General features: G+C 46.0%; 1 protein-coding gene across 1 annotated transcript in view; it reads left to right on the top strand.

The window, feature by feature from the left end:
- Positions 1-13,762, top strand: part of LOC149450569 (uncharacterized) — a 78,738-nt gene extending 64,976 nt beyond the window's left edge. The window contains exon 5 of the mRNA XM_089691757.1: positions 11,864-13,762. Within this exon, the coding sequence (XP_089547883.1) occupies positions 11,864-13,088 (1,225 nt within the window). The 3' untranslated portion in view covers positions 13,089-13,762. The remainder of the gene's footprint in view (positions 1-11,863) is intronic.
- The last annotated feature ends 717 nt before the right edge of the window (positions 13,763-14,479 follow it).

Here is a 14,479-nt window from a genome sequence, read left to right as displayed (position 1 = left end):
GTAACAATTCTGTGTCTGTCCCTGAGTAACAATTCTGTGTCCCTCAGTAACAATTCTGTGTCCCTCAGTAACAATTCTGTGTCCCTCAGTAACAATTCTGTGTCCCTCAGTAACAATTCTGTGTCTGTCCCTGAGTAACAATTCTGTGTCCCTAAGTAACGGTTCTGTGGCCCTCAGTAACAAATCTGTGTCCCTCAGTAACAATTCTGTGTCTGTCCCTAAGTAACAATTCTGTGGCACTAAGTAACGTTTCTGTGGCCCTAAGTAAAGTTTCTGTGGCCCTAAGTAACGATTCTGTGGCCCTAAGTAACGTTTCTGTAGCCCTAAGTAACGTTTCTGTGGCCCTAAGTAACGGTTCTGTGTCCCTCAGTAACAATTCTGTATCCCTCAGTAACAATTCTGTGTCCCTCAGTAACAATTCTGTGTCTGTCCCTGAGTAACAATTCTGTGTCCCTAAGTAACGTTTCTGTGGCCCTAAGTAACAGTTCTGTGGCCCTCAGTAACAAATCTGTGTCCCTCAGTAACAATTCTGTGTCTGTCCCTAAGTAACAATTCTGTGGCCCTAAGTAACGTTTCTGTGGCCCTAAGTAACAGTTCTGTTGCCCTCAGTAACAATTCTGTGTCCCTCAGTAACAATTCTGTGTCTGTCCCTAAGTAACAATTCTGTGGCCCTAAGTAACGTTTCTGTGGCTCTAAGTAACAGTTCTGTGGCCCTCAGTAACAATTCTGTGTCCCTCAGTAGCAATTCTGTGTCTGTCCCTAAGTAACAATTCTGTGTCTGTCCCTGAGTAACAATTCTGTGTCCCTAAGTAACGTTTCTGTGGCCCTAAGTAACAGTTCTGTTGCCCTCAGTAACAATTCTGTGTCCCTCAGTAACAATTCTGTGTCTGTCCCTAAGTAACGTTTCTGTGGCCCTAAGTAACAGTTCTGTTGCCCTCAGTAACAATTCTGTGTCCCTCAGTAACAATTCTGTGTCTGTCCCTAAGTAACAATTCTGTGGCCCTAAGTAACGTTTCTGTGGCCCTAAGTAACAGTTCTGTTGCCCTCAGTAACAATTCTGTGTCCCTCAGTAACAATTCTGTGTCTGTCCCTAAGTAACAATTCTGTGGCCCTAAGTTACGTTTCTGTGGCCCTAAGTAACAGTTCTGTGTCCCTCAGTAACAATTCTGTGTCTGTCCCTAAGTAACAATTCTGTGACTGTCCCTGAGTAACAATTCTGTGTCCCTAAGTAACGTTTCTGTGGCACTAAGTAACAGTTCTGTGGCCCTCAGTAACAATTCTGTGTCCCTCAGTAACAATTCTGTGTCTGTCCCTGAGTAACAATTCTGTGTCCCTAAGTAACGTTTCTGTGGCCCTAAGTAACGGTTCTGTGTCCCTCAGTAACAATTCTGTATCCCTCAGTAACAATTCTGTGTCTGTCCCTAAGTAACAATTCTGTGGCCCTAAGTAACGTTTCTGTGGCCCTAAGTAACGTTTCTGTGGCCCTAAGTAATGATTCTGTGTCCCTCAGTAAAAATTCTGTGTCTGTCCCTAAGTAACAATTCTGTGTCTGTCCCTGAGTAACAATTCTGTGTCCCTAAGTAACGTTTCTGTGGCCCTAAATAACAGTTCTGTGGCCCTCAGTAACAATTCTGTGTCCCTCAGTAACAATTCTGTGTCTGTCCCTAAGTAACAATTCTGTGGCCCTAAGTAACGTTTCTGTGGCCCTAAGTAACAGTTCTGTGGCCCTCAGTAACAATTCTGTGTCCCTCAGTAACAATTCTGTGTCTGTCCCTAAGTAACAATTCTGTGTCCCTAAGTAACGTTTCTGTGTCCCTAAGTAACGTTTCTGTGTCCCTAAGTAAAGTTTCTGTGGCCCTAAGTAACGTTTCTGTGTCCCTAAGTAACGTTTCTGTGTCCCTAAGTAACGTTTCTGTGGCCCTAAGTAACGTTTCTGTGTCCCTAACTCTCTCCCTGAATACAGCCAGGTCTGCCTCTGTTGAATGACTGGAGGCAAATGGAGAATTCTAAAATGGCCGCCATTTATAGCTCGACCATTACACAGTGCTGGCTGGCTGGCTGCTGATTGGCTAATGCGATCACATGTCATGAATGAATGCATTATGGGTCAGCGCGCTGTGGTGGTTTATGTAAGGATATATATTATTTATAAAGGGCGTGTCCCTTTCCCTTAGATGAAATATTACAGTGCCTCCAGCCGTTAAAATACGGCAAATATTTAGTGAACCAATAAATTGGACACCTTGATAATTTGATCACCACTTATTATTATACCTTGAATTCTTTTAGCCAATATGATTTCGTACCATACACACAAAATTTGCCTTGTAATAGATAAATATAAAAATTTATTTATGTACAAAAATTATATATATATTAACACAAAACGCAAAAGACGTGATAAATGAACATTGGTACACACAATCAAAAATATATCCTACCAATGTAAGACACAATAATAAAGTTTCTAACTAATTACATCAATCACAATTTTTAAATGATCTGATTATTTATTAAATTTATTAATAATTAATAATTTCGAATATCTCAAAGGTTATATTCTCGCAAGCCGTGGCCATAGGATTGCAAGAAGCTGTCTTGGAAATTCGCTTTAACGAATTTCTCCTTACCGTGAGTACTTGCAGTTGGATGCGCAGAAATCCCCCATAAAGCTGTGCGAATCTCGCTTACCACGACTGCAGCCAAACTACACGATTCCTGCCCATCCAAATACTTTGGTTCTGTTGAATTTGTGGGTGATTGGAGCTCCGTTACCCTAGAATGATCACACGACACTCTAAGGCTGGTTGCAACTCACATCAGGGCCGGCTTTAGGCTCAGCTCTCTGTTTTATTAAAAATCCACACATGCCCCCCACATGAATAAAGTCAATCCCTCCCACCGAACAATGCAATGGGGGTTGCCTATACAGAGGATGTACATTCCAATTGGAGCATAGCCTTTGCTATTATCTATCACTGGTCCTCCCCCATGAGTCTTCTGAGGTCAGCAGACTTCCTCCCCTTCCCCCCTATGAGCCATCTGAGGTCATATTTCCTGTCCTACTAGCTTCTATTGGTATGCAAAATTCTCTGCACAAGCATCTCCCTAAAAATATCAGTCTGTACCTGGATGGGCCTGATACGATCTTTATTAAAACACATCCATCCCAGATACAGTTCAGATTAGTAATGGGTTGTAAGATATGCATAAGCCTACACGTGGAGTTCACACCGCTTGCGCATTGCGTTATGAAGCCCATGTGGTACCATGCTGCTGATATGCGGATACAGGCCCACGGTCTACTGACAGCAGCATTCGCATGGAATGCCGTGGTGGTATACACGCCGGTCTATAAGCGCAGATCTGCCATCTCATCCATTACCAAGCTGAGTACTGTAATACATACATTGTACATGCGCATGGCCCAATTGCAGCCTTCAGAGCTTTAATTAAGCCACACGAGAGACATATGAATAACACGAATATATGACACATTTAAAGTTCGACCAACAATACAAAATTTCCATGACATTCCCTCCTGTTTTATCATATTCTCCTCGTGTCCCTTCTTGATCTTCTTCAGCTTGATGGGTGTAGTCTCAAACTTCAAAGAGTTCCTGTAGTTGTCCCTGAGAATAAAGCTCCACGGGGTACCTGAAACAACAAGACCCGACGCAGACTCGACGCAAACAGGCTTGATTGAAGCGATGATCCTCAAGAGCGTTGGAACCTTCACTACAGGAAGGCTCTTGCAAAAACCACAAACAGACTTGTGGTATGAATAAAGCTTGTGATCCCACGGTGGTCTGGGGAGATCCAGCAATAGATTCTCAAATTGCCCCTGCAGACGGGGCCACACAAGGCTGGTCTCGACCCAGACAGTTTTCCAAATCGCAGACACAAACAATGATGAGGCTTGAAGCTTGCTTGAAGGTCTTGGAGAATGTGGTCTTCAGAGAGATAAATTAGAGGGAAGCCAGGACGTAATCTGTAGAGAAGGTGGTTGGTTGGTGAGGTCTTCCCCCGATCAGTGGTTGGAGTGGGATCCCCGGAGCGGGCATGGAGATGTGGTCGTCTGCCCGAGCTTGGCTTACACGGTCGATGAGGCAACAGGAACATCTCACCGCGGCATATAAAAGGCAGATGAAAAAGAGAAGCATCAGGATATACACTCCCACTTCCTTCAACCAAGATCCGATGGAGAACAGGAAATCTCCCAATCCTCCCAAACCCTTGAACGGATTCCAACCCTCACTAGCTATAGCTCTAGCTTTTCCCTGTAGTTCACTAACTTTGTCCATATGGGCCTGGACCTTGTCATCGGTGTCTTCTATCCAAGTACAACAATCCTCTCCGATGAACTCACAGAACCCCCCTTTGGCGGCTAAAAGATAATCAAGGGCCATCTTCTCCTGAAGCACTAAAATTCCCATCTGCCGTTGTTCTTGGGCAATTTCTCTGACAGCCTCTACGGTCTCGTTAAACATACTATCCACGATGACAGAAAAATTGTTCAGGCGCTTCATAAGTTCTATTCCCCATCCTGTCCATGAGGGGAACCAAGCCCATGCCTGGTCGCCCTCAGAGAACAGTTCCCTGCGAACTCTCCCTGCCATCCTTACCTTCTTGTGGACCATCAACTCTTCATGGTCCATCACTACATAGGATGCGGGGACTAGCTTTATGAGGGCACACGAACCTTTCGCGTTCTGGGGGAATGTTCTATAGGCTGCCGAACCACACAGAAAATAGTATGGACCTGTCAGAGCAGAGCAGGAAGAGTTCCTCGTTCGGCCTCTGGCACTGAGCAACAGTTGCACAGACTGGGGGATTGCTCCCTCAGTCTGCACATCACCTCCGTCCTTCCAACACACGTGGTCTGGTCGGTCAGTGTGGTTACTCAGAAAGGAAGTCTGGTTAGTCAGATTGACAGTTATACCTCCCTCGCAGGTGGTAATCCCAACAAACTTGTTACCTGTGCCAAAGCTGATGTTAAAGCACACCTGAGGGCTGCCTAGCTGCCCAGTTACCCATAATGGACTGACGAGGGCCCTACAGGAGCTAGAGCTAATATTGGTGCTGAAACTGATGTTACCTGCTAAAAATGTGTCATTAAGTTCTACCGATAAATGTCTACGTGGGGGCTGACCAGGGGTCCCTTGCTTTTTCATGCCGACGCGGATGTCATATAGGGCATGAACAGCGGCCATTGCGGACATGTGATGACTGGGTGGGGGCTTAGAGCATACCCAACAGTTGGTTTTGTTGGCGGTTCTGGCTAAACGTAGGTGCATTTTAAATAAAAGGTTGGGGTATCTGCCATCTTTTCCTCCGTTCACACACATGTAAGACATACAAACAAAAAGAAAAAGGAAAATGACACCCCTCATTCTCTGGTGTAGCTGAGAAGCTTCTTGCAGTGGCTTGCGTGCACCCAGTTGTCTCGTCCCTCGAGCTTGAGTGAGGTAGGTGTCGTCAGCTGGACTTGGTATGGTCCGGTGAACCGTGGCTCGAGTCCGGTTCTTTGATGTTTCTTTAGGACGACCCAATCACCTGGCTCAATAGAAAGAACACCTGTTATTGTATTTGGATCGGGGAGCGATTCGCGAACCCGATGGTGTATCTTCTGCAGCTCCCGTTGCAGAGATTGCACATAACCTGTAAGCTGTGAATGCAAAGACAACAACTGTTGAGGAAAGTACAACCCTGTTTTGGGAGGTCCCCCAAACAACACCTCGTAGGGTGACAGCCCATGTGGTTGCCGAGGGGCATTCCGGATGGAATAGGGGGCAATGGGGAGACATTCAGGCCAAGGTTTTTGGGTATCGGAAGACGTTCAACCTTACCGCTACTCTCGGGGTGATATGGGGTGTGTCGCCGTTGACTCCAGTTCCACCAAAGAAATACAGTCGTGTCCTTTGGAAGAGAGATTAGTAGTGGACAAAGAAGACATGTTAGCAGAAGAGGTGTTAGTATTGTTAGTCGTGTTGCAAAATTCAGCACTGTCATTGTTGTCCTCCCCCCCCTTCTCATCTTCCGACACAGGAAGAAGAGAAGCTGGGTTAAGAATAGTGCATCGTTTGATAGTGAGGTTAGTAGGGGTTAGGAGGGTTTTCCCCTGAGAGGGGTACCTTGCCTTGGATGTCCTGTTTTCGCAGGACCGTTCTTGCTGCACTGGTGTCGGTGAGGCAAGGGAGGGGATATTTTAATTCCTCTAGAAAAAGATGGATCTGGGCCGACACCGATTTGTCAACTTCCTATGAGAATTCATAGGAGTTACTTACCATGGTGGTCATAGGGGCGGAGGACTCATCAGGAATGAACTGCCACCGACCTTTAGGTAATTGGGGACAGCTCCTCCTCATGTGCCCCGTTTGGTGGCACTGGAAGCACCTGGGTGGGGGCCTATCCTTCCTGTGACCCAGATCCCTTGGTTTTTCGTGTGGGGTCTGGGACATAAGAACTTTGGCCTTGTCTTGTTTTCTTCTATCCATTTCCCTCTCTATTGCCGCAAGAGTGGAAAGGATAGCAGGGATAGACATCTCATTATATTCGGGTCGGGCCAGAACCAGCCTTTCCCGAATTTTAATATTGATGCCTTCCAAAAATTTGGCCCGCAACAGAATGTGCGTCGCGGTCACCTTTACCCCTTCAGTTGGAGCATCAGGTCCAACTTCCAGATCCGCATCCAGTGCCGTCTGCTTGAGACGGCGCCAGAAGCAGGCGCTTTCCTCATTAGGACCCTGGGTGAGCTTCATCATGTCCGTAGTAGAGGTAGCACCATACATTTCTGGAAGCTTTGCCTTTAGCTGTGTACAGAACTCTTTGCCCCCTGAAGTCATCTCCTCATGCGTGGTTATAGAGCACCCTGCAATCACTGTACTGGCCACTTCCATGCCCACCTTTGCCCGTAGGATCTGTGCACAATCTGACCCGCTCATACCATAGCTGAACTGGTTTTGTCCAAACATTCGAGCAAATCCTCTCGGATTGACTCGATAGTCCGGGAGCTCAGCCAGAATAGTGCGGATCTCTGCCGGGGTGAAGGGGACATGCCAAACTACCCGTTCCCCTAAAGTCCGTTCCCCCCGTGCATTGGGAGGACCTTCAAATTGCTGCACCCTGACTGGATAGGCCTCGGTCCGGGAAGAGTGCAAGGGCTGACCCAGCATCATCGGTGGGCTTAGATTAACCACCTCGCTTACTGCACCTTCAGGTTTGTGGTCCCTCAGATCAGGGTATAGCTGGGGGGCAGGGGTCTGATCAGTGGTTCGTAGCGCTTTGATGCAATCCGCCCTGTTTTTTTAACCGGGTGTCTATTCCCCTTGATTCACAGATAGTCTGCAAATCGGTTGTTGAGTAGGCTTCATAGTTGGAAACAGAAGGAGCTGGGGTGAAGCAGGGAGAAGGGAGAGGTAGAGGCAGAGGCTGAGGCATAGAGACAGAAGACACAGAAGGTATGTCAAGAGTGACGTCACTAACAGAAGAGACAGGTGCAGTTATACTTATCTCAGCCACTGTTGGTTGTTCGGGAACCCCAGCAGACCCTGATCCTGCCAGCCTTAGTAGAGTCAGCCCTGAAAGAGCTTCCTCCACCTCTGACACCGGATCTTCCTGTTTTATTCCCTCTGGAGGCCAGGTATACATCACCTGGTTCTTCCGGACAGACACCAGTTTATGTATGCCTTGCTTCCCTAATCGGATTGACCTGTGAAGCCATAGCTGTGCGATCTCTAGTTCTGACGCCTGCATCCGTGGTCCAAATTCAGAGATGAATTTTCCCCACCTCCATGCGTCAAATGTACCTTCCCGGGGAATTTCCCATCTGGTACCCTTCGACCATTTATTCCACCTTTTGAGGGGTTCTGTAGACTTCCCCCCCAAACTCACCTTCATCAGTTGTGCAGCTGTCCTTACCCTGAAGAGGGCTGGTTCCCCCTCTCTCTTCATGGACTGACTACTGCCCATCGTGACTAGTCACTGGTATATATCCCGCGTCCGGGTACCTGTTTACCCCCTGGAGCACTCGGTGGGATCCTACCGAGAGGCCTGATTCCACCACTTTCCCAGCACAGCGTAATTTATGTGATACTTATCGATCACCCGAAGCGCATCAAGTGGCGGTCAGACTGAGAGCACACCTCCCACTCCCACAGCGCAATTTGTGTGATCCTGACCACCCGAAGTGTTTGTGGTGACCAGGATTTCCCTGGACCGCCCACTCACACAGCGTAATTTATGTGGTTCTCATCACCCACTGTGTTTGGCAGGCCACACCGCACAATGATGAAAGTGGCTTTTCTCTCCCTGCACACAGTAGCTAACACAAGTCAAAACAAAAAGAGGGGTTCTTGGATGTTACTTAGGGGTCACTGGTTGGGCAGAAACCTGCTAACTGACCTTTAGGAAATTTGTGTAAAGAAAAAAACTTTCCTAATACACACAGAAAAACCCTTTTTCAACCTGAAAAACTGTTAAAAAGGACAAAGTGGATCCTTATGAAAAACACGGGACGTTTCACGGGACGTTTCACAGTAAAACAATTACACAGAGGTAAACCGAAAAACTGCGCCAAAAGTAACCTTGTTGCTGACGCAAAAATCACTCCTATCAGCACCGCTAAACGATCCACGTTATACACGCAATCTTTACTGCAACCACCTAGAACCGTTTACACAAAAAGTCTGCTGGACGTGAAACACGCGACACAGCAGCTTAAAACAAACCCGCTTTACAATAAGGAACTACTTTTAACAGGAAAAACACAAGAAAAACATAATCACTATACAAGAAATCTATGTGCAAAAACCCAGACTTCACCGCGCTCATTAAATGTGGAACACGTGAAGGGAAAACTCGCTTAATACACTTTAAATTGGCTGGCAATACGCAAATTTAAAGCTAAAAGCAAACAAATGAAACTGTAATATGGGTCAAATGCATATAGGAAACTTCATGCACATTGCATAGAGATTACTGCACATATGGTAGTCAACAAAATGGCCACCAACAGGGAAAGCACATGGTAGCCAACAAAATGGCCACCAAACAAAAAGAGTCCATGTGGTTAGTCAAGAAGATGACCCCCCACAGAGGAGCACATGGCAGATACTAGAATGAGCCCCCACAGGGAAACACACGGCAGACTCTAGCCTCAAAATTGCCTCTTACATAAAACAGACTTTTAGACAGAACATACACTGGACAATTACACAACAATATGAAGCACACATACAACACAATTTGGGCACAATCACAGAACGGACATAAAACACCAACATATCACACTAACATGCACATGTAACAGAAAGGACCCCCTGCTGCATGCTTGCTGGGAGCAGTAGTACCACAAAACATTGTACAGATCACATACACACAGAGATCTTACAACAGTTAACAATTAACCTAAGCCTTTCAGCACTGTAATAATTACCTCACGTGGAGGGGGGTAAAGCAATCACCACAGTACCTACAGCCCACAAATACTTACCTAACACTATGCAACAACTTTTACCCACTAAAACATATACCCGTTTAATTTTTGGTTGGAAGATTTTTAAACTTGACCAAATCCAGCCAACCAAACCCACCCCCCCTGCTGCTCTCAGCAGAGACAAACCCTCGTCTTTTCACCCACAAATCAAGAGTTTAGGACAAAAAATGAGGTCCTTGCCAAGCGGTATTTCTTGTTAGCTAACAGAGAGCGAAATCAGCCACACGAACACGCAAAAAGCGATCCTCTTAATGGCAGAGAGACCTGAAATGTGCCGGCATACTTTTTGCTAGTTCATGATGGCCATTCCCCCCTCGTTCTAGGTTAGCTACGCAAGAATACGCGTTAGTATCCACCAGGCTCGCCAAACTGTCTTGGAAATTCGCTTTAACGAATTTCTCCTTACCGTGAGTACTCGCAGTTGGATGCGCAGAAATCCCCCATAAAGCTGTGTGAATCTCGCTTACCACGACTGCAGCCAAACTACATGATTCCTGCCCATCCAAATACTTTGGTCCTGTTGATTTGTAGGTGATGGAGCTCCGTTACCCTAGAATGATCACACGACACTCTAAGGCTGGTTGCAATCCACATAAGGGCCGGCTTTAGGCTCAGCTCTCTGTTTTTATTAAAAATACACACATGCCCCCCACATGAATAAAGTCAATCCCTCCCACATAACAATACAATGGGGATTGCCTATACAGAGGATATACATTCCAATTGGAGCATAGCCTTTGCTATTATCTATCACTGGTCCTCCCCCATGAGTCTTCTGAGGTCAGCAGACTTCCTCCCCTTCCCCCCCATGAGCCATCTGAGGTCATATTTCCTGTCCTACTAGCTTCTATTGGTATGCAAAATTCTCTGCACAAGCATCTCCCTAAAAATATCAGTCTGTACCTGGATGGGCCCGATACGATCTTTATTAAAACACATCCATCCAAGATACAGTTTCAAGTTGGTAATGGGTTGTAAGATATGCATAAGCCTACACGTGGAGTTCACACCGCTTGCGCATTGCGTTATGAAGCCCACGTGGTACCATGCTGCTGATATGTGGATACAGGCCCACGGTCTACTGACAGCAGCATTCGCATGGAATGCCGTGGTGGTATACACGCCGGTCTATAAGCGCAGATCTGCCATCTCATCCATTACCAAGCCGAGTACTGTAATACATACATTGTACATGCGCATGGCCCAATTGCAGCCTTCAGAGCTTTAATTAAGCCACACGAGAGACATATGAATAACACGAATACATGACACATTTAAAGTTCGACCAACAATACAAAATTTCCATGACAATACTAAGTGGGGTGGGTGTCTGTGTAGTGGCAATGTCCCTATGAATTGCGTCAATCTTGTTTCGGAAGTGGAGTGCAATCTCGTGGGCAGTGAATGAGGCGCTGGGTGGCGATGGGGGTGGAGAAAGTAGAGAGTTAAAGGTAGAGAAGAGCCGATGAGGACTCGAAGAGAAGGTATTAATGAGAGTGACAAAGTAGGCTTGTTTGGCAGTTTGAAGGGAGGAAGTGTATGTTAGAAAAGCAGGTTTATATTGGGTGAATGCTTGGTGGGATTTTGTTTTAGGCCACAATCGCTCCAGCACGATTACATTACATACTCCTGACCCCTGCACTATATACTCCATTTTATACATTACATACTCCTGACTTCTGCTCTCTATCTACCCACTGTTATATATTAACATAGGAAAACATGGAGAAGATGGCAATGAGTGATAGAGGGGGTGGGGACCCTCGTCCTATAATCCCCTCATCACTGTCCCTCCTATAAAAGACAGTTCTGTTTGTTTCCTCACTCTCTGACTAAGGTCCATGAATAAAGAAATGACCTGGTAGGAGATCAGAGGAGCCATTTCCTAGTTCCCTTGAGGGTGGAATTGTAAGCTCCTCAGAGACCAAGCTGCCTGATGTGGGCGGAGTCCTGGTTTGGGGGAACCAATCAGCTCCTGTCTAGTAATCCTCTTTGTCTTTGTATTTTAGTCCATGGCCGGGAGATGAGGAAAACCTCCGAGGATTGTCTCACTTTGTCTCCAGACTGGAAAGTAGAAGATGAGGACATCACACAGTATAGTCCAGGAGAAAACCCGGCTCCCTCCAATGTCCATCCGGCACCACCCAGTGTAGATGGACCATCGGATTCCTCGTATCCTGAGGAACCTCAGACTGTGCGGGACCGGGCCGGCCTTCCAACAGGGAAGAGCTTCTCCTGTACTGAGTGCGGGAAGGGTTTCCGTTCTAAACATGGTCTTAATGTGCATAAAAGATCTCACATTGGGCAGAAGCCGTATTCCTGTCTTGAGTGTGGAAACTGTTTTTCACATATGTCCAATTTTTATAGACATCAAGGATCTCACACAGGGGAAAAGCCGTATTCCTGTCCTGAATGTGCAAAATGTTTTTCAGAAAAGTCCAATCTTCACATACATCAGAGATCTCACACAGGGGAAAAGCAATATTCCTGTCCTGAGTGTGGAAAATGTTTTTCAGTGAAGTCCCAGCTTTACAGACATCAGAGATCTCACACGGGGGAGAAGCCATATTCCTGTCCTGAGTGTGGGAAGTGTTTTTCAAGGAAGTACAATCTTTACACACACCAGAGATCTCACACAGGGGAGAAGCCATATTCCTGTCCTGAGTGTGGGAAATGTTTTTCAGACAAGTCCCATCTATACAAACATCAGAGATCTCACATGGGGGAAAAGCTGTATACCTGTTCTGAGTGCGGAAAATGTTTTTCAGACAAGTCCTATCTTCAGACACATCAGAGATCTCACACGGGGGAGAAGCCATATTCCTGTTCTGAATGTGGGAAATGTTTTTCAGACAAGTCCTATCTTCAGACACATCAGAGATCTCACACGGGGGAGAAGCCATATTCCTGTTCTGAGTGTGGGAAATGTTTTTCACAGAAGTCCAGTCTTTCCAAGCATCAGAGATCTCACACAGGGGAGAAGCCGTATTCCTGTCCTGAGTGCGGGAAATGTTTTTCATTTAAGACCAGTCTTAACGCACATCAGAGATCTCATACGGGGGAGAAGTCGTATTCCTGTCCTGAGTGTGGGAAATGTTTTTTAGTGAAGTCCCATCTGAACACACATCAGAGATCTCATACGGGGGAAAAGCCATATTCCTGTCCTGAGTGTGGGAAATGTTTTTCAGCTAAGTCCCATCTTTACACACATCAGAGATCTCATACGGGGGAGAAGCCGTATTCCTGTCCTGAGTGTGGGAAATGTTTTTCATTGAAGTCCCATCTTCACACACATCAGAGATATCATACGGGGGAGAAGCCGTATTCCTGTCCTGAGTGTGAGAAATGTTTTTCAGCAAAGTCCCATCTTCACACACATCAGAGATCTCATACGGGAGAGAAGCCGTATTCCTGTCCTGAGTGCGGGAAATGTTTTTCACGGAAGTCCCATCTTTCCAGACATCAGAGATGTCACACAGGTGAGAAGCCGTATTCCTGTCCTGAGTGTGGGAAATGTTTTTCACGGAAGTCCCATCTTTCCAGACATCAGAGATGTCACACAGGGGAGAAGCCACTTTCCTGTCCTGAGTAAGGGAAATGTTCCTCACTGAAGTCTTGTCTTCCTGTACATCAGGGGTCCCACACAACCCTGGAGGTGTATTAGTGCCTTGAGTGTGGGAAATGTCTTCTAGATGAATGTTGCTGGACATCCCAGCTCTCATGTGGGGAAAAAGCACACCCTGATATACACCTCAGATATACTCCATGTCTGATCTTCATCATGGAAGAAACAGTTGATAAGGAGATGAGAGGCCCCCAAAGACATGGATGAAGTGCAGTAAATGTCGGGGTGCAGAGTGGTCAATAGATCCTGGAAATGAAGGACACAACTTCAGCCCTTCTTGGGTGTCGGAGTTGCGTTTCCTGATAATGATATAGCGGGTTACAGAGCTAGAAGCCGGGAGAGCCCAGATCTCGTTATCGGGGAACTTTACACAGACAACAAGAACTTCTGAAGTTGATGTCCTTCATTTCAAGGCTCTACAGAACAGTGGTGACCCCGAAGCGTCTCTCTGTCTTCAGTCCATCCTTCTCCCATCCCCCAACAGGAGGGAAGGAGAACTCCGCCCCAAACTAGGGGGGAACTTTCCTCTCATTATTTCCCTTGGCTTCTGTGTGGGTTTGGGTGGTTGGAGGAGTGCGGCATGAGAGGGAACACAGCTTGTTGTTCTATGTCTACATATGGGGTCTGGGTAGAGGGGATCCACCGGAAAATATTTTTACTCTTTGATTTTGTGGAAACTGTTTTTGTTTTCACTTTGAAGGGCGATATTATGTGTGGTTTTTAAAAGGGATTGGCCCAATAGATACCGCCCCACTTAGAGAATAGATGAACTAATATGACCAGCATTCATTCAGCCATGTCACATGTTGGTCTTTTCATACAGTGATTTCCTATGATCATTGGCTCCATCTAGTGGCCATAATGTGGTATGGAACTGTTTTTCCTAATTGAGGCATTTTGGTGTCACGGCTGGACACATGCTTGTCTCTCCACCCAACATATTATTAGTGTACTATGTCAGGGATGGTGTCATACAAATAACGGAGATCACACTCCTACATTTATGAGTACAGTAGACATTGAAGGACATAAATTAAAAAAAACCTCAGGATTAAACCAACCATTGATTTAAAGCTAAAAAAACCTATCTGGCCTTTAGATGGCGCTAAGTATCATAGTAATTCGCTCCACCTACTATATGAAAGGGTTAATAGTTCACTCACTTTTGCTTTGTGCCTACTAACTGGTTTGTTGTACATACAAGATGTTCCCGTGGGATGTGAATGCTGGTATCTATGCACACATTTCTTGTTTATAGAAATCAGAAGTCACTATCCTGTTGTATTTTTGTTATGACGCAACATGGAGTAGTTTACTGAAAATTCTGTATTCTGATTGGTGATTTATGGAAAACGCCT

Source organism: Staurois parvus, unplaced genomic scaffold (genome assembly GCF_062004578.1).
Source record: "Staurois parvus isolate SC_StPar_1 unplaced genomic scaffold, SC_StPar_1.0 ptg000571l, whole genome shotgun sequence".
Lineage (NCBI taxonomy): Eukaryota > Metazoa > Chordata > Amphibia > Anura > Ranidae > Staurois > Staurois parvus.
Note: the sequence above shows the minus strand (reverse complement) of the source record. Positions and strands in the feature narration are given on the sequence as shown.